This window comes from Lepisosteus platostomus, chromosome 5 (assembly GCF_059453375.1).
Source record: "Lepisosteus platostomus isolate fLepPlt1 chromosome 5, fLepPlt1.hap1, whole genome shotgun sequence".
NCBI classification, from domain to species: domain Eukaryota; kingdom Metazoa; phylum Chordata; class Actinopteri; order Semionotiformes; family Lepisosteidae; genus Lepisosteus; species Lepisosteus platostomus.
The window spans coordinates 61,937,661-61,960,786 of record NC_142615.1 but is presented as its reverse complement, the minus strand read 5'-3'; the positions used below and the strand labels follow the sequence as shown (position 1 = coordinate 61,960,786).

Sequence of the window (23,126 nt, the reverse complement as noted above, 5' to 3'; positions counted from 1 at the left end):
ATGCTGGGGCATAAGAAAGCCACACAGACCGCAGGGTGAGCACTCCCTACTGGTCCCAGTCACACCTCTTGCAGGAGCAGCAGCAACCTGAGCTTTTCCAGGGGGAATCTCCCATCCAGGTGCCGGCTAGGCTCACACCTGCCGGGCTGCCATGGGTGAGCCCAGTCGAGAGTCGCAGGGTGAGATCTAGTCACCGGGGAGAAACGATACAAGCGAAGGATTACTCGGCTCCCAGCACTTGAGAAGACCGACAAATGACTCGTTCCCGCAGGAGCTGAATGTACCTGCATGTGTCGTGTTGTCTTCTTCCCCCGCCCCGCTGTGTTTGCTGTATTGTCTTTGAAGCCGGCCCCCGAGACGAGACGGGCTGTTCCTGTGCCCCAATTAACACTTTACAGGTGCCATTTCCCGGCATTGTGGCCATTGTCGGTGGTCACACGCGATAAGATAAGGTGGAGGAGAGCGGGGCATGCCCAGCACCAGACATTCAAGGAGGGGGCTGTGCGAGGTGAAGTGAGGTGCGACACACCGGAGCCCCGACGCTGCTAATGCGGAGCACTTGTTGAACTGGCATTGAAAGGACGTGTGCACACGGAGCGAGCCTTCCCTGCGGCGGAGCGTGGAAACTTTCTCCCCGCGCTGCAGGAGTTGTGTGCGCTGCAGCGGTGCCGAGAGAACAGCACAAAAGGCAGCAGGCTCTGGAGAGCGGGTAAGAGACGGAGCCTTGTTGGCAGGCGAGCAGGCCCGTTTTTTGGAAATTGCTGAAAAGGCTCCGGTGTTTGTTCGGTGTGTGGCAGGTGCACGACACGAGCTTGCGTAGCGATCTGCCGGTCTGGTGTTATGCAAATGAGGCCGAATTGCATCCCGGGACATGCTGCGAATGCGCAATGGCGACTGCAGATGTGTAGGAAACGGCGCGCTCGTTTTCTCGTTTTGCCCACCCTTTTGAGTGTTAGTGTGGCGTGTGAGTGTGCGAAAGAGTGGGCCCAGCAGGAGGCGGTGGTGTGCGGGGCGAGGAGCTGGCATAGGCTGCGCGATTTGTGCTGTGATTTGTGCCCCTGTCGGCTCAACATCGGAGTCGACAGGGGGTACCTTCACTACCCCAGGATAGGCCACAAGGAGAACACGTGTGACATTGTCAGATGACACAACTGTAACAAAGAGGGGCACCTGGCAAAAACCTGCCGGGCAGCCAAAAAGTGCAATGGATGCTGCGCCGAGGGACACCTCCTTCACTAATGCAAGGTAAGCAAACCTTCATCTGCGCAGGTGGTGGAAGCCGGCCGGCAGAAACCGGTCTCAAGACAAAGGGAGAGAGGTGAGAACAAAGAACCAGCACCTCCCCCGCAGAGAACCGAAACTGCCGAGGCCACACCCCCAGCTGCACCAGTGCCACAAGATGGCCGCCAGGACAACGGACAAAATGGCTGACCGGAGGAAGGGCCCTGGATAAAATCCCAGCAAGAAGGGAAAGAGGATCCACTTTCAGAAGGACAAAAGAAAAGAGTGGTAAGGGAGAATCATTTCCTCGTCCTAGAGGAAACGGAACTTTCTTCCCCCGAGGCCCAGGAACAACCGGAGGAGGCAGCCCAGGAAATGAAAACCCTCCCCCCTGAGGCCCAAAGATGACAGGAAGTGACAGCCCAGTAAACGGAACCCCCCTCCCCCGAGTCCCACGGACAACAGGAGGAGGCAGCCCAGGAAGAGGTTACCCCCTCCCCCGAGGCCCAGGGGCAACAGGAAGAGGCAGCCCAGGAAGTCGGAACCCCCTCCCCTGAGGCCCAGGAACAACAGGAAGAAGCAGCCCAGGAAGTGGAGCCCCCCTCCCCCAAGGCCCAGGAGCAAATGGAGGTCCCCAAAACTCCTGGAGAAAGGGAAGAAAAAAGCCTTCCCGAAGCGGTGGCGGAGAGTATCCTCGAGGAAGACGAGGATTACTTTGAAGCTGCCCTGGAGCCGGGACTGATGGTAGGGCTGGACCTGTCCAGCATGTTTACCTTTCAGTCCCCAGCAAGACCTGGAGGGAGCCCAGCATATTCCCCCCAGGACCCAAACGAGAGGAGTTACATCTAGGCTAAACAGTGCGCAGATGTAGACTCCCAAGTTTTCCACTGTAAGCACAAAGAGAGGAGGTTCAACTTTCACTTGTTTAATCATGACTGTGAAACTTATCTTTCTAACAACTAACGTGAGAGGGCTAAGAGACCCGGTGAAAAGACGGCGAGTCTTTCATGATCTGGCCTCAAAGTCTTTCTCAGTTTGTTTCTTACAGGAGGTCCACCTGAAGGATGAACGCGACAAGCTGACATTCACCAGGGAATGGACGAAGGGAGAATCATGCTGGAGCGTAGGAGGGGTCCACACTTCCGGAGTGGGAATCCTCCTCGGACGACTTCAAGGCACTGTTCCGTAAAGACTACGCGAGCTGGGTCGATCCGAGAGACGGCTACAGCTCCATGGTGGAATGGTGGGAGTCGGTGAAGGACAGGACCCGAACCCTGGTGCAGATGTACTGCAGACGGAATGCGGCCAGGAAGAGGAAGGAAGCTGCATGACTCCAGAGACAACTAGAGGAGGAGTACAGCTCGGCTAACGGGGGAGGAGCCTTCAATTCAGCCCGGGTACGGGACCTGAAGGAGAGGCTCCGCAAACTCAATCAGGTCCGAGGAGCCCAGAAAAAGAGGTTGATCCACGGCCTGAGACGGGGAGATGGAGAGGAACTGCTGGGCGAGAGCGACAAGGTAGAAGCGGCCACCGCTTTCTACATGGAGCTCTTTTCAGAAAAGCAGACGGAGGTGGAGGCAGGCGATGCTTTTCTGGAGGAGCTGAAGGCACGAGTACCGGAGGAGCTGAAGGCGGCGCTCTTGTCCATGGAGAATGGCAAGGTGCCGGGGCCGGACGGACTCCCCAAGGAATTCTACACCTGCTTCTGGGACACACTGGCGGCAGATCTGGTGGAAGTGGCGCAGGAGATCTTCTGCCGGGGGAAACTCGGAGACACCATGAGGGAGGGCATCATCTCCCTGCTCTTCAAGAGCCCTTAGCAGAGATGGTGAGATGGGACCCTGTCATCGACGGCCTGGAGATACCGGGAGGCGCGGGGGAAACCCTGAAGATCTCCCAGTACGCCGACGACACAACGCTGTTCCTGAGGTCGGACAGGGGGTTGAGGAGGGCCCTGCAGGTCATGGAGCAATACTCCAGAGCCTCGGGGTCGAAACTCAACCACCGAAAGAGCAAACTGAAGTTCTTCGGGCCCTGGAAGCACAGGACGACGGCGCCGGAGGGTCTCGAGCTCTGCACGGCTTCGGCTTCGTCTGGGGCGGCAAGTACGAGTACATCACGAGAAACTGGATGTGTCAACCGGTCGAGGAAGGGGGTCGAGATGTCCCACATTTTCCCCTGAAACTCAACTGCATCTTCTACTGCAACCTCTGTCGGGCGCTCGGGAGCCCATCGGCCCTCAGGAGGAGGACGAAGCGCCTAGTCGCCAAATGGGGTTTCCCCACAGCGAGGGAGCGCTGGAAAGGACTTTGGGCCCTATACAGGGATTAAAGGACAATAGCGAGTGGTAGGTTTGGAGGGACTCTCTTAATTGCGCAAATCCGCCCCCACTTGCAAAGATTGATAACGGACAATCAATCGCCGTTGTTTTTTATTACATGGAGTGTTAATATGTGTGAGATGTTCCTTTTGAGATGTTTTTTTTTGCGGAATAAAGTATATTTTGTAGAACAAAAAAAATCTTATGACAAGGTTTACAAGTTATCTGTTGAACTACATTCTAATAGGTATGGTCACAGTCCAGGTCATTTGTTTACGTTTTTGTTTCTGGAGCAACTGTTAGATGAAATGTGCTAATATGTAACCTAACTCCAGTGTGAATAACTAGAAGAGGGGAGCAGCTCCATTCCAGACCAAGGGAGCTTTGAGATTGGCTGGGCCAGATCTCTCATTTGCATATCTGATTTGGAAATACAACACTAAACCCCCTTCTTGCATGGATTTAACTTGCAACCAAGAGTCCCCTACTGTGTATTGCTACTTATTTTTTTATGATAAGTTGTGATTAGCAGTTGACAGGTTTTATTTGTTGAATTATAAATGGTTCTGTATTATCACCCTGAATGGCCTGTACTCAAGGTTTGGTAGGGTATGTGTTTTCATTTCATTTACCAAATGGAATTTTTGCTCTTTTAGTATTTGTCTAGAAGGCTTTCTGAAGTCAGGAAGCCCATTTATTTGGTGAAAAAAGATTCTGTATTAATATTAATATTTCTCATACAACATAAATAGGGTCTTTTAGGAATAAAATGATCTTGCACTTGGAAATCTTAATAAAGCTCTGTGCTTCCATACACTCGAGCAGTTTTGATTCGTAATATTTGACCTTAGGTGTGGGAACGGGTCTTTTTTGCCATTTGATTTCCAATTGATCAGCACAGTATAGAAAATAGACCCATAAAGCAACCTCAGCAGTGACAAATGTGCAAAAAGTGATCACTTGTTTTCGCCCGCTTTCAAACTGAAACCCTTTGGTGTGTTAAGAGAATATGATAACCACTACACTGCGCAAGGTGGGAATGGGTGACTTGCAGAGAGTGTTGAAATTCGAGAAAGGACTTCTCTCAGGAATATATTTCCACATTCTGAAGAGGAGATTTACTCCATTTCTGTAGTCTGACTTCCTCTTTTGCTAGAGAGCTGTAGAATGTGGAGTCACCTATCCAGCTCTGGGAGCAGTGTGTAGATAACAGGTTTGTTACAGCCAGATGAGCACAGTAAATTAATACAGCAGAATAAACACACTGAGTATTTGAAGGGAATTAACAATCTTTTACGTCTCGCCATGTTCAATGCTGCTGTCATTTCTGTAATATTGTGATTATCACGTTCATCACACATGCGCAAGATCCCCTGTTTGAAATTGGGCAGAAACAGGTGTCTTTTTATCTTCTCACATTTTGCACTCCTGCCAGTGTTTTATGGATCTTGTTTTGTCTTATTGCAAGAATTCGAATTTCCTGTGTCATTCATCACATCACATCAAACAGCCAGCAGATCATGTCACCTTTCAGATAGTCATTCTTCTGCTTCCTAAATTTCCTAGAGACGGGTCTTTTCAGCAGAACTGACAAACGTGGCAAAGCAACCTGATAAGACCAGGTCCTAGAAGTCACTACTCAGTCAGTTACTACTGCCGAAATGCAAGCCCTTCCTCCAGCCTGAAGAAGTTGATCCTACATTACTCAGGAAGAAGATGTATCTACCAAACCTCAGAGAGCTGAGTTGGATCACTCCCCTTCTGAATGACGTAACACTCTACCACTCCTCTTCATGCACTCATGCTGGAACTTTGGGAGGCTACTGCAGACAGCAGAGGTTGGATCATACACAGAGGTTGAAATAGCTCAGCTGAGAAAGCCTTAGGATGATGCTCTAAAGGTCCCTGGTTCAATCTGGGGTTTTGGCATTTTGTTTCGTTGCGCCATTTGTTCCTCTCTGCAATGCCCTGTGTCCAAAGTCACACTTCCCTTTCTCAGCCTGAATCCCAAACTAGAGTCTTTGTGTCCTTGAGTCCCTCTTTTACCGACACTGATGAAGTACAGAAATAACTTAACATGTTTTGCACTCCTTATGGTGTTTTATGGTGGGACCTGTATTTCTCTATGAATTTCCTTAGTGACAGCCCATTTGTTTTCAATATATTTCTGGTGAAGTTATTACATCGGTCTCCCCTGGTGGCTTGTTTTCATATCCCACTTCTGACAATGACTTTTCTTATGTCACTTTGATGGGAGTACAATTGGAAAAAAAAACTAAAATGTGTGTAGTTGTTTCCATATCAAACCTGTCTTCCATTTTATACAGTATTCCACAGGAGTGAATCAATTCCTTGTTTAATTTTGCAAATGATCCTGCTGTCAAAAAAACTAAATTCCCATGTAGCCAAGGAGTTGCTGAAAAGCAACTTCACTTTGATGTTTTGTGTTGTTATAACTAATTCATCTCCTTTTTAAAAAATAGATTTCTGTAGAAGAAAGGTGTCTCACACTACAGTTTAAATTGTAAACAGGTCATAGAAAAAGCTCCTTAGCTCCCTGTCAGGAATCAAACCCCACTCTCCTGTATGACAGGCAGGGATTCTCACCATGGTTAAATTGCAACCGTAATAATATTGACAACATTAATAAATGCATATATAATTGAAATTGAAAACACATCTAACACAGCATCTTTTCTGGTTATATACCACAATGCATTGCTGATATTTGTTGTTTGCCATTTAGGTTAAATACTGTCATGTTTTTCTCAGCAATCGTCTTTTGATGCGTAAGTATAAATAATGATAATACTATTTGAATACATACAGGTCTTAATATTATTTTGATTAAAAATAGTACGTTAATAAGCAATAAATGGCATATAAAATAGTGTGAAGGTGAAGATCACACAAAATCAACTACAAATGTGGGAATTTTACATTTTTAGGATTATAAATTGCATGTAGCACATTAGCAACACTACAGTAATGCTAATATAACAATAGTGTAAAAAAAATCCTGACCTAATTCCTTACAAATGCTGATACAAAATGTGAATGATTTCAGAGTTTCGGGGATTGGGTCTCCTGATAGAGATCAGAGATGAACTGAGGCATGTGGGAAAGTGTACAGAACTGGTGAACTCACAATTCTACTTCAAGAAGCTGAGCACAATGGAAGAGTCCTGTACACACAAGTGAGTCCTTGACAACATGGACAATCAAAACCTACTGGTATGATATTATATTCTCTCTGTGGTGTGGAAAATATTCACTACTAGCATTCTAGGTTACAGATAGGTCATTATATGACAGCTTACATCTGATTAATAGGATCCATCTCTGGCATACATTCTTATTTTTAGTTTATAATGTATAATCTTGCTAATGTTTTAATGCCAAAATAAAGTGTTTTATAAAAAGCTTCATGTTCTAAGAAATTACTACAACTTTTGAACTTTTAAATATTGCCACTTTGTATTCTAGGACTTAGCAAATACTGCAGAAAAGTGGAGTTAAAATGTGAAAATGTGTAATGGGTATGTCTGATTAGTTGATTAGTGAAGATCCAGTAGTAAAAATAGCTTCTAATATTATTTCTAATATAGTATTATTTCCAGATCAACCAACTTTGGAGAGTAGGCAACAGTGATTTCAAAGAAAGTGTGTTCACAGTGTTGTTAAGGTATTGCTTATAGATTTTTTAAATGTTTTTACATTACATTTTTACTTTGATCAAGTTAAAATATCCACAAAATTTAGCTTAAAGATACCTTGGTAACCACTGAATTTGCAAGGTGTAAAACTGCTAAATTGTCTTTTAAAATATAAGGATTACAGTAGTACATTTGATACTAAATATTTGAGTAAATAAACATTGAGTGAAAACTCGCTTGAGAAATGTCTAAGCTCAGGCATAATTTGGTTTTCAGACTTAAGACAAATTAACTGATGATGGAATTCAACTTCGCTGGCACAAACCAGAAAGATCAAAGACAAAAGAGGTGCCTGGGAGACACAAATCTTTTTAGAGCAATTAAAGTTAAGAACTTTAATTAAGAACTCTTATTCTATGTTGTACTTTCAAACTTTGGGTACTCTTTAATTAGGACAGACTTTATTGCTCAATTACTATGATGCAAGCTAAACTTAATACACTGATTAAGCTTTGATCTTAGTAAACCTTAATGGTTCTTTTTGAGATTATATTCAAGAAGAGATTAATCATCATTTGTCGATCATTTGTTCATTTGTTGGAGAACTTGACAATCTTTGACAATTATTATTAAATGAGCATTATACAAATGTGCGTTGATATTTTTAATATGTACCTTAATTGTAATATATATAAACACAATTGGTTTGATATGGATGTTCATTTGAAGGATTTGAGGAAACTATCAAGGATCGCAGAACAACCAAAGATACATTTGGGTCTCTGCTATTGGTAAAGATGAAAGAGTACCGTAAGTGTGAAGCTTGCATACACACGAGAGAAAAAACAGTTTTAATGCACTTCATTAAACTGATGGTGTGCTTATCAATCGTGCATAAAAAAATACATAGCAGAGGATGGTTTCGCTCCATCGACCTCTGGGTTATGGGCCCAGCACGCTTCCGCTGCGCCACTCTGCTGACAGCTGTCACAGTGTGACTCAACACAACTGCTCTATCTTTGCTTTCTAAAAGTGCGCCCGAGATGAAAAGTTTCAACGGCAAACGCAGACGTCACTTTGAGCACTTGGTCTTTTATAGTACAAATATCACACGCTGCACTACATGGGCGTGTCTTCAAGATCGTTGAGAACCAAACCTTCTGCTTTCCGAGGGAACTGATTCTTTCCTTGTTAATTCACAAATCTTCAATGAGAATCAGTGAAACGAAAACCAAACACATGTACACACTCGCGTCTTAGCCTGAAAGAAAAATGATGGAAGCATTTGAGGAATAACAAGAGTAGTCTGAACAGCTCCAGTCTTATCAACTGCTCTACAAAGTGATCGCTACTTCCACACCCAGTTTATAACACTGAAAATGATTCAGGAAGCACAGCACAGTTCTAAAAGCAGTGGTTACAAAGCGTCTAGATACATAAAATGACAATTTCTCAAAAGTAAAATCTCCAGCTTTTAAATATTGTCATCCATATATTTTCGTTTTTCTCTTTTTTACATAACACGCTTTCGAGAAATAGACTGTCTTGTAATGAAGGCTGCATTAGAACGTGTATCTACATTAAAATCGGGTTTATGACTTTTGCGTTATTCAGCTTTCTTAGCGCTTGGGTCTCGATTCAGATATCGCAATAAAAGCAACAGGGGAGTAAGTTTTCCTTTTCTAAATCAAAGGTGATCTGCTCACAAGGAAGTATAAAAACTTCAGCGTTTACTTTTTGAAGACCGCAAATTGTCGAAACACTATTGCTTCATAAGCTAATAAGTAAGGTTTCTGAGCACGCATTGTATTACTAATGCTGTTATTAATTAAAAAAAGCTTAAATTCACATAATGGAATTTGGACGGCTCAAAGTAGTCTATTCTTTGGACAACTTTACTTGCCCGCTGAGTAGAGTTTAAAGCAACGACAGCAGTAGCAGTAGCAGTAATAGCAACAACGTGGTTAGAGTGTCACAATACACTCTATGAAATTATTGCGGCTTCAGATCGTTTTGTTCTGTTGAAGCTGCCTACAGGCTCTGAATTGCTGACATTGGCTGTGATCTTTTTTCAGGTTTCATGAAATTCTTCACATATTTGAAATTTTTAATTCGGGTTCGCCTAATACACGGTACCTGCAGCAGAATGCTGTGGCACATGAAGCCGTTTTGTTTATCGGTTGTAAGGATTTAGGAGCGTACTACAAATCGAGCAAGCGAAAAGAAAATTTAACAGGAGTCACTTTTTGGATTGCTAATTCATTGTGCTCTGCTCGTCTAGGTTCAAATCCCATCCTTGTCATGGTTAAGGCCTGAGACGTGTGTGTTTTTTCTTAACGGTGTTTGCATTTGTTTCCTCTTTTACTCCTGTAAACTCAGGATTTTTTTTCCTTGGTGGCAACAATACGCTTCTGCAATACAGTAAATGGTAGACTCTGCTTTCAAATTAGCTGCACCGGGATTTAAAATTCAGGAATATGAATGGCCAATTGCTTACAGCTAGGGTTTTTACGTTTTCTTATTTAGCGATTTGTGTATCAATCTTTTAACAATTCATTAAAATGCTAACAATATGTAAAATCAAAACAACAGCACCGTTAAATGCTGGGGAGACAGGTAGTTGTTTTTTTCATCAGATGCCAATCTCTAATGCTGTGTGTGAGAGCTTACGTACCTTTCCTTTTCTCACATTTTCTGACAACTATTCCAAAGGGGCACCCTGTCAGCTCCTAATACTTTTTAAAAGTCTGCCTGCATGTTTGATTATTGTCGTTTTATTTAGATAGAGTTCAATATTGATCATAACTAAAGAAAATTAGGATCACGAATAAAAAAAGGGCTGAAGATGCGAGTCGCTCTTGAATCAGAGCTGGGCGACACGGGCTTCTGTTCTGATATGATTGTACGAGAAGCAGGAGGAATCTCTTCTCTCCTATGGAGCATGAGCTGAATCAGGAGTGAGACATTTCGTATGCTCGTGCATATGTTAACACATGACCTACATCGTAAAACTAAATTAAAAACTAACATTAAGTTGTCAAAGACATTCATTTATATACAAACAAGAGACAGACATAGTAATGATTCTACATTAACTTGTTCTGCACTGATCAGACTAATTGAAATGTATGAAAGCCCGTTTCCGCCAGTGAGTTACAAAAAAACGAGCTATGGTATCGCAGAATTCCGGCTAAGTAACTCAGAATTGCGACTTAGTAACTCACAAGATGTTGGATGTGAACAATTTTAATAGGGTGGAGAAAACCATCTTAAATTTAGGAAAGAGTATAAATAATTACAGATGAAGATCTGAAGAAATTTGCTGATGTATGTGATTATAAAATTTACTGTATACAGATGCAGCCATTCAAAACGAGCAGGCGATACCTCATTATTTTGCGGTGCACTTGACGCAGCCTACCACGAGTTACCATAAATTCTCGTATAGTACCTCATAATACCACGTGGTACCTTAAGTAAAATAATAGTATCCGGAATTTCCGCAAGGTGGAGCTAATAAAGCTCAACCTCTCATGTTTGAGTTGTCGCCATCAAAGTCTTGATCTTAATCTTGTGTTCATCTGTACAGAGACTAGAAACTGGGGATTTTACCACCAAGGAAAACAAATCCTGAGTTTACAGGAGTAAAAGAGGAAACAAATGCAAACACCGTTTAGAAAAAACACACACGTCTCAGGCCTTAACCATGACAAGGATGGGATTTGAACCTAGACGAGCAGAGCACAATGAATTAGCAATCCAAAAAGTGACTCCTGTTTAATTTTCTTTTCGCTTGCTCGATTTGTAGTACGCTCCTAAATCCTTACAACCGATAAACAAAACGGCTTCATGTGCCACAGCATTCTGCTGCAGGTACCGTGTATTAGGCGAACCCGAATTAAATATTTCAAATATGTGAAGAATTTCATGAAACCTGAAAAAAGATCACAGCCAATGTCAGCAATTCAGAGCCTGTAGGCAGCTTCAACAGAACAAAACGATCTGAAGCCGCAATAATTTCATGGAGTGTATTGTGACACTCTAACCACGTTGTTGCTATTACTGTTACTTCTGCTGCCGTTGCTTTAAACTCTACTCAGCGGGCAAGTAAAGTTGTCCAAAGAATAGACTACTTTGAGCCGTCCAAATTCCATTATGTGAATTTAAGCTTTTTGTTTATTAATAACAGCATTAGTAAAACAATGCGTGCTCAGAAACCTTACTTATTAGCTCATGAAGCAATAGTGTTTCAACAATTTGAGGTCTTCAAAAAGTAAACGCTGAAGTTTTTATACTTCATTATACTTCATTATACATTATATACTTTTTTATACTTCACCTGAAGAAGGCTCCACGGCCGAAACGTTGTGTTCTCTTTCTTCTTTTTTTCAGCATGGAATAAACCTATTACTTGTTCCTTTGAAGTTTTTATACTTCCTTGTGAGCAGATCACCTTTGATTTAGAAAAGGAAAACTTACTCCCCTGTTGCTTTTATTGCGATATCTGAATCGAGACCCAAGCGCTAAGAAAGCTGAATAACGCAAAAGTCATAAACCCGATTTTAATGTAGATACACGTTCTAATGCAGCCTTCATTACAAGACAGTCTATTTCTCGAAAGCGTGTTATGTAAAAAAGAGAAAAACGAAAATATATGGATGACAATATTTAAAAGCTGGAAATTTTACTTTTGAGAAAGTGTCATTTTATGTATCTAGACGCTTTGTAACCACTGCTTTTAGAACTGTGCTGTGCTTCCTGAATCATTTTCAGTGTTATAAACTGGGTGTGGAAGTAGCGATCACTTTGTAGAGCAGTTGATAGACTGGAGCTGTTCAGACTACTCTTGTTATTCCTCAAATGCTTCCATCATTTTTCTTTCAGGCTAAGACGCGAGTGTGTACATGTGTTTGGTTTTCGTTTCACTGATTCTCATTGAAGATTTGTGAATTAACAAGGAAAGAATCAGTTGCCTCGGAAAGCAGAAGGTTTGGTTCTCACTGATCTTGAAGACACACCCATGTAGAGCAGCGTGTGATGATTCGTACTATAAAAGACCAAGTGCTCAAAGTGACGTCTGCGTTTGCCATTGAAACTTTTCATCTCGGGCGCACTTTTAGAAAGCAAAGATACAGATGCAGCCATTCAAAATGCGCGGTAAAAACCCGCGGTACGGTAACCTACCCACAAGCCACCGCGGGGCACCGGAGCATACCGCAGGGCAAGTGATTGGCTGGCCAAAATGACCGACAGGGGCACTCGTGGTGCATTGGTTGGTAGTGCAAAGATTGAATCATTTAATGTCTTTACTGTGCACATTTTAATCCGCTTAGTTTTGAATATTTATATGGATTTTACCACTAAAGGGAAATTTTAGTAGCTGAGCATAAAAAGAAGAGGAGCATAACGCATCTGAAGGTCATAAACGATATTCATTTAAAACATTACTGTATGTATGTAAACTGTACTGTGTATGGCTGGTCTTGGTAGTTTAAAGAAAAAATACACACCAGTCTTCCATTTCTCCCTAAACATTTTAAGCATGAAAGTTTTATGAAACGGTACCCAAATATGCGATTGCTGTATAGAATGAATTTTAATTAAAAAAAAATATTTAACACGAACATTAAGCTGTTTACATCTTCCGCCTGAGAACAGTCACCCGTTGCTACCCAACGCAGAATGGTGATTGGCTGACACCATCTGACACCCCTCTGATTGGAGAAAAAAGACGTGCTGGTTTGCTATACCAGGAAGAGAATTTCTTTCAATTCTAAACGTGTATTTTAAAAGTTTAAGAAGTAAAAACCTTACAGCGTACACAGATTTCTAAACTGATCAGGATCGTTATCTTTGTCTTATGCATAATAATGTTCACCGCTCTGTCCAGCAAATTAATAATAAACTTTATTTTATATAGCGTTTTAAACGAATAAGTAATTAGATTGCTCATAAACCTAATCACTTGCTTTTTCTTTTTATTTAGGCTCAGATTACAACTATAGATCGAATTATTAATAACCATAATAACAACCAACCAACAAAAACAACCATATAAACATAATGGTGGTGCTGGACCTTCCAGTTTTATTTATTTCTTTTTTAATCGCGTAACATAAACATATTACCGTATGCAAACTGTACTGTATACAATATGTACATGTATATTTAATGTCTTAACTGTGCCCGTTTAAGTATTGAATATTCATATCTAATTTTACCACTGAAGGGAAATCTTAACATAAACATACAGTATATGGCTGGTCTCGGTACTTTAAAGAAAAAAATACACACCGGTATTCCATTTCTCCCTAAACATTGTAAGCTTCGAAGTCTTTAACTAACGTGATACCGGAGTCAACAAGCATACTTTTAGAATTTGATTAAAAGGGAATATAATATGGAATCGCGTATCTCAAGAAATTAATAACGATATAATTATATTCATGTTGCAAAAGAACTGCAACGGACATAAAAACTCCCTTGCATGGTTTCATTACGACCAGAATCGGTCTTGAGATATTTTTAACTTGATTTACAGTATTTGAGAGGTATGTCTTAACACCGATACTACAGTGCTTAAGTACTGCTCACGTATATGTTTCTAGGTTTATATTATGCATTTCATACGGTCAAATTACTTTTGAGCAATAAGAAGCGAGAAACGGTATGCGTTTTACTTTCGTTTTGTGCTGGGACCCGTGGATTGATTAGAGATATCAAGTACATACAAGTCATTTTTTAAATGTAGTTCGTCTTGAAAAAATGTTACGAGTACATCATCTATCAACAATTACACAGGTTCTGTTTCCATATTGCGGATTTTGGTTACGTAATATTATTTTCTAGATTTCACGTTGTGAATATGATGGGATGTCTGATGGGATGTTTCTAAAAATCCACCCTCTGTAAAACGTCTTCTCTAGTTGTCCTGCATATGTATTCGCTAATGAAGCTGTGTGTTCTGAGCCTAGATCTCTACATTTCTGTATGAACCAGCTTAGAGGGCTAAAGACAGCTTGTGTTTAAATTGAGTGTAAGGCAATTTATGCTTCTAAAGTCATGGTCAGCATTTATCTTTGTACTGTGTTGTAAACTTGTTCTGTGCCAAGTCACATTATTTTATAGCGTTTTTAAAGCGTTATCAAATACGGTGTTACTGTAGTTTACTGAGTCCCATGTCACATGGTCTGTGATTGAAACCTGTAAAACCGGTTTAATTCGTCACAGCCAGCACTCTTCAGGTGTGAGGGTCTTCTGCTCAGAATGAAACGCTAAAATGTTTGTGTATATTCTAATGGTAGTGGGGGCGGGGTGTGTGGGAATAAGTTTGGTTGAAACATTTTCTCTGAAAGCATTTTCTTCTTGTAACCGATCTTGTTACAGCATGTTACAGTTTACTATTATTAACCATATTAATTTTAAGTGCTTAATGTAAAATCTTGTAAAAATATATTTTCATTGTTCAAATATACATTAAGTCTGACTATCATATAATAAGTTAAATACAAAACTAAAGAAAAAATAGGGTTAAATATAATTCAAAATATTTTGCTAACAATGTTAACTGTTTATGAATAATAAAATGTATTAACTAAGGAGTAGGATGGCACAGTTGTTAGTATGTTTTTTTTTTTTTTTTAACCCAATCTCCGGGAAACCATTAGTACGATGGTGAATCGGAGATTCTCAACCCTTGCTGCGTACGACTGGAAAAGAATTCGTGATCGGATCAACGAAATGCTTCGTAGGAGGAGGCAGTCTTTTCCTCTTGTCTAACAGTCTGTCCACAAACAAAACATTCCTGTTAGACAAGAGGAATTGAAAAAAAAACAATGTTGTCAATGAAAACCGGTGTGTGTGTCTCTCCCTGCTGGATGTCCCTCTCACAAACTGCTGAATGAATAAAATAATTTTATTGAAAACGAGTTTGCGATTGTCTGGTCTTTAAATTCTGTAGATACGCGATTCCATATTATATTCCCTTTTAATCAAATTCTAAAAGTATGCTTGTTGACTCCGGTATCGCGTTAGTTAAAGACTTCGATGCTTAAAATGTTTAGGGAGGAATGGAATACTGGTGTGTATGTTTTCTTTAAAGTACCGAGACCAGCCATATACTGTATGTTTAAGTTCCAAAATTAATATCGTTTATGGGCTTCACACGCGTTGCAGTATGCTCAGGCACTAAGTAAAAGGAGATGCTTCGTATTGCTTGACTAATTTTAAAAACTAAGTTATAAATATAAAAATTGCAGGCGCTGCTCTGGTGCGTCGGCTCCTACACAGTGCCTGTCTGCCGTAAGCGTTACAATATACATACAGTACCCAACACTGCTTGTACCCATCTGTCATGTAAATAAAACACCTTGAATTGAATTGAATTGAGGGGAGAAGGGGGGGATACTAAAGCCAATACTGGCTCAATGGGCTTTGACGTGCTAATGCGTTAACGGTCCGGGTGTGGCAGGCTTCCAATGTCAACTCGACTCGATTAGAAGACAATGAACGTATTTTAGCCCTAAATGAATTAATAGCAAACATGGTTTACATAAAATACATTTTTCCAAGAAAGTTTATAATAATACGATCTATAGTTGAAATCTGAGCCTACTTTAAAAATAAAGGAAAAGCATTTTCAGAGAGCAATCACGCTGTGTTTATGAAGAAAAAGTGATTAGGTTTATGAGCAATCTAATTACCTATTCGCTTAAAATGCTATATAAAATAAAGTTTATTTAGAGATGAATGATCAGTGTCGCAGTTTAAATAATGTGAGTCAGGAAACTAACACAGCGCCACCGGATTTAATAACGCAATAAAAACGCTATAAAATAATGTGACACAGTACAGCACAGTACAACAATACTGACCATGACTTTAGAAGCATAAATTACCTTACACTCAATTTAAACACAAGCTGTCTTTCTGTATGAACCTCTAAGCTGGTTCATACAGAAAATGTAGAAATGCATTAGCCTGATCATGATTAAAAAACACATAATTAAACACGCGTTTGCGATTTAAATCAGAACACGATTTAAATCAATATAAATGTTTATATTGTAACGCATACTGTCCCGCCTCCATTTCTCTATAAAAATTTACTGTTGCACACACACACACAATAGAAGCAGGAACCACTGTCAGAAGGGAAGATATATTCAAAATATCGCAAATATCGATCATGTTGCGATATTTTGAAATATAAAAGTCAATTGATTGTCCATAATATCGCTTACCTATTTTTTCGAAGAAATGTTTGTTAAAATAAAAGTCCAGCACCAGCTGGATTCGAACACACAACCTACCAGTTGGAAGTCACGCACCTAGACCAGTAGGCTACAAGACAGCTCGCATGTTCAGGTAGGCGAAACAGCCTTACACAGTCCTGCCGCAGTACACGGATATAATCATACCGTTATTAAATTCTTTAGATACGCGATTCCATATTATATTCCCTTTTAATCAAATTCTAAAAGTATGCTTGTTGACTCCGGTATCACGTTAGTTAAAGACTTCGAAGCTTACAATGTTTAGGGAGAAATGGAATACCGGTGTGTATTTTTCCTTGTGATATTTTAAGCTCTAGTTGAATGATAGGTGTCGCATTTTAAATCATTTTCGTAGCTAGAAATTATGAAACGCCCTGTTAAAAGCAAGGAAGTTTTTATGCCCCGTTGAAGTAAAACAAAATGCCTGACAAAGTATGGCTTGGACAGATTCCAAGTGCTTGTACAAATGTGCTAAAGAAATTATACTTTGAGTATACAGCTTGTCCAAAGTCATCCATTATTAATACTATTAGTAATATCTTCAGTAAAGGCTTTGATGCATAAATATTTCTGATAAAGGTAGGTTGTGTACTTCTGTCCAACTGAGCAATCTTGCTTTCATAATATATACCAACATTTTAATGACTGATGATTAACATGCTGTAATACACAGTTCAAAATTAAAGGCTCAAATGCTGTACATGAGAGGTTAAGCTCCCCCTGGCGGTTTTACAAGGCGACGCCGGATAGTTAGTCACGTGACACACGTGAAATGCGTGATACCGCGTGATACTGTGACACGCCCACCGGGGTATGCCGCGAAATACCTCACCCATTTTGAATGGCTGCATCTGTAGAGCAGTTGTGTTGAATCACACTATGACAGCTGTCAGCAGAGTGGCGCAGCGGAAGCGTGCTGGGCCCATAACCCAGAGGTCGATGGATCGAAACCATCCTCTGCTATGTATTTTTTTATGCACACCATCAGTTTAATGAAGTGCATTAAAACTGATTTTTCTCTCGTGTGTATGCAAGCTTCACACTTACGGTACTCTTTCATCTTTACCAATAGCAGAGACCCAAATGTATCTTTGGTTGTTCTGCGATCCTTGATATCCTCAAATCCTTCAAATGAACATCCATATCAAACCAATTGTGTTTATATATATTACAATTAAGGTACATGTTAAAAATATCAACGCACATTTGTATAATGCTCATTTAATAATTGTCAAAGATTGTCAAGTTCTCCAACAAATGAACAAATGATCGACAAATGATGATTAATAATCTCAAAAAAGAACCATTAAGGTTTACTAAGATCAAAACTTAATCAGTGTATTAAGTTTAGCTTGCATCATAGTAATTGAGCAATAAAGTCTGTCCTAATTAAAGAGTACCCAAAGTTTGAAAGTACAACATAGAATAAAAGTACCTTTAATTGCTCTAAAAAGATTTGTGTCTCCCAGGCACCTCTTTTGTCTTTGATCTTTCTGGTTTGTGCCAGCAAAGTTGAATTCCATCATCAGTTAATTTGTCTTAAGTCTGAAAACCAAATTATGACTGAGCTTAGACATTTCTCAAGCGAGTTTTCACTCAACGTTTATTTACTCAAATATTTAGTATCAAATGTACTACTGTAATCCTTAGATTTTAAAAGACAATTTAGCAGTTTTACACCTTGCAAATTCAGTGGTTAACAAGGTATCTTTAAGCTAAATTTTGTGGATATTTTAACTTGATCAAAGTAAAAATGTAATGTAAAAACATTAAAAAAATCTATAAGCAATACCTTAACAACACTGTGAACACACTTTCTTTGAAATCACTGTTGCCTACTCTCCAAAGTTGGTTTATCTGGAAATAATATTATATTAGAAATAATATTAGAAGCTATTTTTACTACTGGATCTTCACTAATCAACTAATCAGACATACCCATTACACAATTTTTCACATTTTAACTCCACTTTTCTGCAGTATTTGCTAAGTCCTAGAATACAAAGTGGCAATATTTCAAAGTTCAAAAGTTGTAGTAATTTCTTAGAACATGAAGCTTTTTATAAAACACTTTATTTTGGCATTAAGAAATTAGCAAGATTATACATTATAAACTAAAAATAAGAATGTATGCCAGAGATGGATCCTATTAATCAGATGTAAGCTGTCATATAATGACCTATCTGTAACCTAGAATACTAGTAGTGAATATTTTCTACACCACAGAGAGAATATAATATCATACCAGTAGGTTTTGATTGTCCATGTTGTCAAGGACTCACTTGTGTGTACAGGACTCTTCCATTGTGCTCAGCCTCTTGATGTGGAATTGGGAGTTCACCAGTTCTGTACACTTTCCCACATGCCTCAGTTCATCTCTGATCTCTATCCAGAGACCCAATACCCGAAACTCTGAAATCATTCCCATTTTGTATCAGCATTTGTAAGGAATTAGGTCAGGATTTTTTTTACACTATTGTTATATTAGCATTACTGTAGTGTTGCTAATGTGCTACATGCAATTTATAATCCTAAAAATGTAAAATTCCCACATTTGTAGTTGATTTTGTGTGATCTTCACCTTCACACTATTTTATATGCCATTTATTGCTTATTAACGTACTATTTTTAATCAAAATAATATTAAGACCTGTATGTATTCAAATAGTATTATCATTATTTATACTTACGCATCAAAAGACGATTGCTGAGAAAAACATGACAGTATTTAACCTAAATGGCAAACAACAAATATCAGCAATGCATTGTGGTATATAACCAGAAAAGATGCTGTGTTAGATATGTTTTCAATTTCAATTATATATGCATTTATTAATGTTGTCAATATTATTACGGTTGCAATTTAACCATGGTGAGAATCCCTGCCTGTCATACAGGAGAGTGGGTTTGATTCCTGACAGGGAGCTAAGGAGCTTTTTCTATGACCTGTTTACAATTTAAACTGTAGTGTGAGACACCTTTCTTCTACAGAAATCTATTTTTTTAAAAAGGAGATGAATTAGTTATAACAACACAAAATATCAAAGTGAAGTTGCTTTTCAGCAACTCCTTGGCTACATGGGAATTTAGTTTTTTTGACAGCAGGGTCATTTGCAAAATTAAACAAGGAATTGATTCACTCCTGTGGAATACTGTATAAAATGGAAGACAGGTTTGATATGGAAACAACTACACACATTTTAGTTTTTTTTTTCCAATTGTACTCCCATCAAAGTGACATAAGAAAAGTCATTGTCAGAAGTGGGATATGAAAACAAGCCACCAGGGGAGACCGATGTAATAACTTCACCAGAAATATATTGAAAACAAATGGGCTATGTTAAGTTTCTGTACTTCATCAGTGTCGGTAAAAGAGGGACTCAAGGACACAAAGACTCTAGTTTGGGATTCAGGCTGAGAAAGGGAAGTGTGACTTTGGACACAGGGCATTGCATAGAGGAACAAATGGCGCAACGAAACAAAATGCCAAAACCCCAGATTGAACCAGGGACCTTTAGAGCATCAGTATAAAGCTTTCTCAGCTGAGGTATTTCAACCTCTGTGTACGATCTAACCTCTGCTGTCTGCAGTAGCCTCCCAAAGTTCGAGCATGAGTGCACGAAGAGGAGTGGTAGAGTGTTACGTCATTCAGAAGGGGAGTAATCCAGCTCAGCTCTCTGAGGTTTGGTAGATACATCTTCTTCCTGAGTAATGTAGGATCAACTTCTTCAGGCTGGAGGAAGGGCTTGCATTTCGGCAGTAGTAACTGACTGAGTAGTGACTTCTAGGACCTGGTCTTATCAGGTTGCTTTGCCACGTTTGTCAGTTCTGCTGAAAAGACCCGTCTCTAGGAAATTTAGGAAGCAGAAGAATGACTATCTGAAAGGTGACATGATCTGCTGGCTGTTTGATGTGATGTGATGAATGACACAGGAAATTCGAATTCTTGCAATAAGACAAAACAAGATCCATAAAACACTGGCAGGAGTGCAAAATATGAGAAGATAAAAAGACACCTGTTTCTGCCCAATTTCAAACAGGGGATCTTGCGCATGTGTGATGAACGTGATAATCACAATATTACAGAAATGACAGCAGCATTGAACATGGCGAGACGTAAAAGATTGTTAATTCCCTTCAAATACTCGCAGTGTGTTTATTCTGCTGTATTAATTTACTGTGCTCATCTGGCAGTAACAAACCTATCTAGACACTGCTCCCAGAGCTGGATAGGTGACTCCACATTCTACAGCTCTCTAGCAAAAGAGGAAGTCAGACTACAGAAATGGAGAAAATCTCCTCTTCAGAATGTGGAAATATATTCCTGAGAGAAGTCCTTTCTCAAAGTTCAACACTCTCTGCAAGTCACCCATTCCCACCTTGCGCAGTGTAGTGGTTATCACATTCTCTTAACACACCAAAGGGTTTCAGTTTGAAAGCGGGCGAAAACAAGTGATCACTTTTTGCACATTTGTCACTGCTGATGTTGCTTTATGGGTCTATTTTCTATACTGTGCTGATCAATTGGAAATCAAATGGCAAAAAAGACCCGTTCCTACACCTAAGGTCAAATATTAGGAATCAAAACTGCTCGAGTGTATGGAAGCACAGAGCTTTATTAAGATTTCCAAGTGCAAGATCTTTTTATTCATAAAAGACCCTATTTATGTTGTATGAGAAATATTAATATTAATACAGAGTCTTTTTTCAACAAATAAATGGGCTTCCTGACTTCAGAAAGCCTTCTAGAACAATACTAAAAGAGCAAAAATTCTATTTGGTAAATGAAATGAAAACACATTCCCTACCAAACCTTGAGTACAGGCCATTCAGGGTGATAATACAGAACCATTTATAATTCAACAAATAAAACCTGTCAACTGCTAATCACAACTTATCATATAAAAATAAGTAGCAATACACAGTAGGGGTCTCTTGGGTGCAAGTTAAATCCATGCAAGAAGGGGGTTTAGTGTTGTATTTCCAAATCAGATATGCAAATGAGAGATCTGGCCCAGCCAATCTCAAAGCTCCCTTGGTCTGGAATGGAGCTGCTCCCCTCTTCTAGTTATTCACACTGGAGTTAGGTTACATATTAGCACATTTCATCTAACAGTTGCTCCAGAAACAAAAACGTAAACAAATGACCTGGAATGTGACCACACCTATTAGAATGTAGTTCAACAGATAACTTGTAAACCTTGTCATAAGATTTTTTTTGTTCTACAAAATATACTTTATTCCACAAAAAAAAACATCTCAAAAGGAACATCTCACACATATTAACACTCCATGTAATAAAAAACAATGGCGGAACGGAGATTGATCAATCTTTGCAAGTGGGGGCGGATTTGCGCAATTAAGATAGTCCCTCCAAACCTACCACTTGCTATTGTCCTTTAATCCCTGTATAGGGTCCAAAGTCCATTCCAGCACTCCCTCGCCGTGGGGAAACCCCATTTGGCGACGTGGTGCTTCGTCCTCCTCCTGAGGTCCGCCAGGATCCTCTCCTCCAGCTCCCTCGCCCCCCACTTTATGTTGTGCCGGATGAGAGTGTTCCTCGCCTTCCACAGTCCTTGTTTTGTGAGGGACAGCAGCAGCCCCCGCAGGTCCTGTGTCCCCTTGTCCAGTCTGGTGGGTGCCAGCCCCCAGCAGAATGTACTGGTAACTGAGCACCACACCCGTTCCCAGGAGTTGCATAATGTTGTCCATTCTGCCCCACACCGCCTTGGCGAAGGGGCAGCTCCAGAACACGTGCTCCTGAGTCTCCTCGACAAAACACGTGTCCCGGGGGCAATGCGGATTCCTGGAGATCGAGTGTCTGTAGAGGACCTTTCTGGTAGCCAGTCTCTTGTGTACAGCCATCCAGTTGAGGTCCTTCAGTTGGTTGTCAAGTTCTTTGGGCTGTGTCCTTTCCCAGACTTGTCTGGGAACCTGCAGCCTTTCGTCAGTGACCAAATGCCCCCTCACCTCTTTGTACAGGGCTCTGTGGTTGGTGCAGAGCTCTGGCTGTCTCGTGGCCTCGTACCTCCTGCTCCACTTGACAGCATGAATGTAGAACTCCGGTTGCATCTCTGCCTTGGGCCCAGTGTTTGACCACTGGACCAAGTGCCTCATCGGGACGGAGAGCCACAGCCTGACAAAGTACTGGTACTTGTGGCCAATGGGCTCCCGCAGCGCCCGACAGACCTTGCAGTAGATGATGCAGTCGAGTTTCAGGGGGAAATGTGGGACCCCCTTCCTCGACCGGCTGACACAACCGGTTTCTCATGATGTACTCGTACTTGCCACCCCAGACGAAGCCGAAGATCATCCCTTGCAGCGCTCGTCTGAGTCTGGCCGGCAGCGGGTACACCACCACCAGGTAAACCAAAGCCAGCAGGATGTCTGCTTTCAACACCATCACTTTCCCTGCGTAGGACAGCGACAGTGTTTTCCACAGACCCAGCATCGCATTCACCTTGGCGATCCTCTCGGTCCAGTTGATGGTCTCATTTTCCTGGCTCTGGAAGGAAACCCCCAGTATTTTGAGAGGCTCTGTGCAGAGCTCGAGACCCTCCGGCTCCGTCGTCCTGTGCGTCCAGGGCCCGAAGAACTTCAGTTTGCTCTTTCGGCGGTTGAGTTTCGACCCCGAGGCTCTGGAGTATTGCTCCA

General features: G+C 40.9%; 1 protein-coding gene and 3 non-coding genes across 4 annotated transcripts in view; 2 read left to right on the top strand and 2 right to left on the bottom strand.

Moving 5' to 3' along the window:
* LOC148670744 (uncharacterized) overlaps positions 1-23,126 on the bottom strand; it is a 41,343-nt gene that overhangs the window by 5,482 nt on the left and 12,735 nt on the right. Inside the window, exon 10 of the mRNA XM_088631031.1 lies at positions 22,879-22,977. Within this exon, the coding sequence (XP_088487157.1) occupies positions 22,879-22,977 (99 nt within the window). The remainder of the gene's footprint in view (positions 1-22,878; positions 22,978-23,126) is intronic.
* Positions 4,178-4,235, top strand: LOC148670747 (U7 small nuclear RNA). The gene has a single exon (XR_015938922.1). It is a non-coding gene; the product is annotated as a U7 small nuclear RNA (small nuclear RNA).
* Positions 17,364-17,435, top strand: trnam-cau (transfer RNA methionine (anticodon CAU)). Its single transcript has one exon. It is a non-coding gene; the product is annotated as a tRNA-Met (tRNA).
* LOC148670745 (U7 small nuclear RNA) lies at positions 21,191-21,248 on the bottom strand. The gene has a single exon (XR_015939010.1). It is a non-coding gene; the product is annotated as a U7 small nuclear RNA (small nuclear RNA).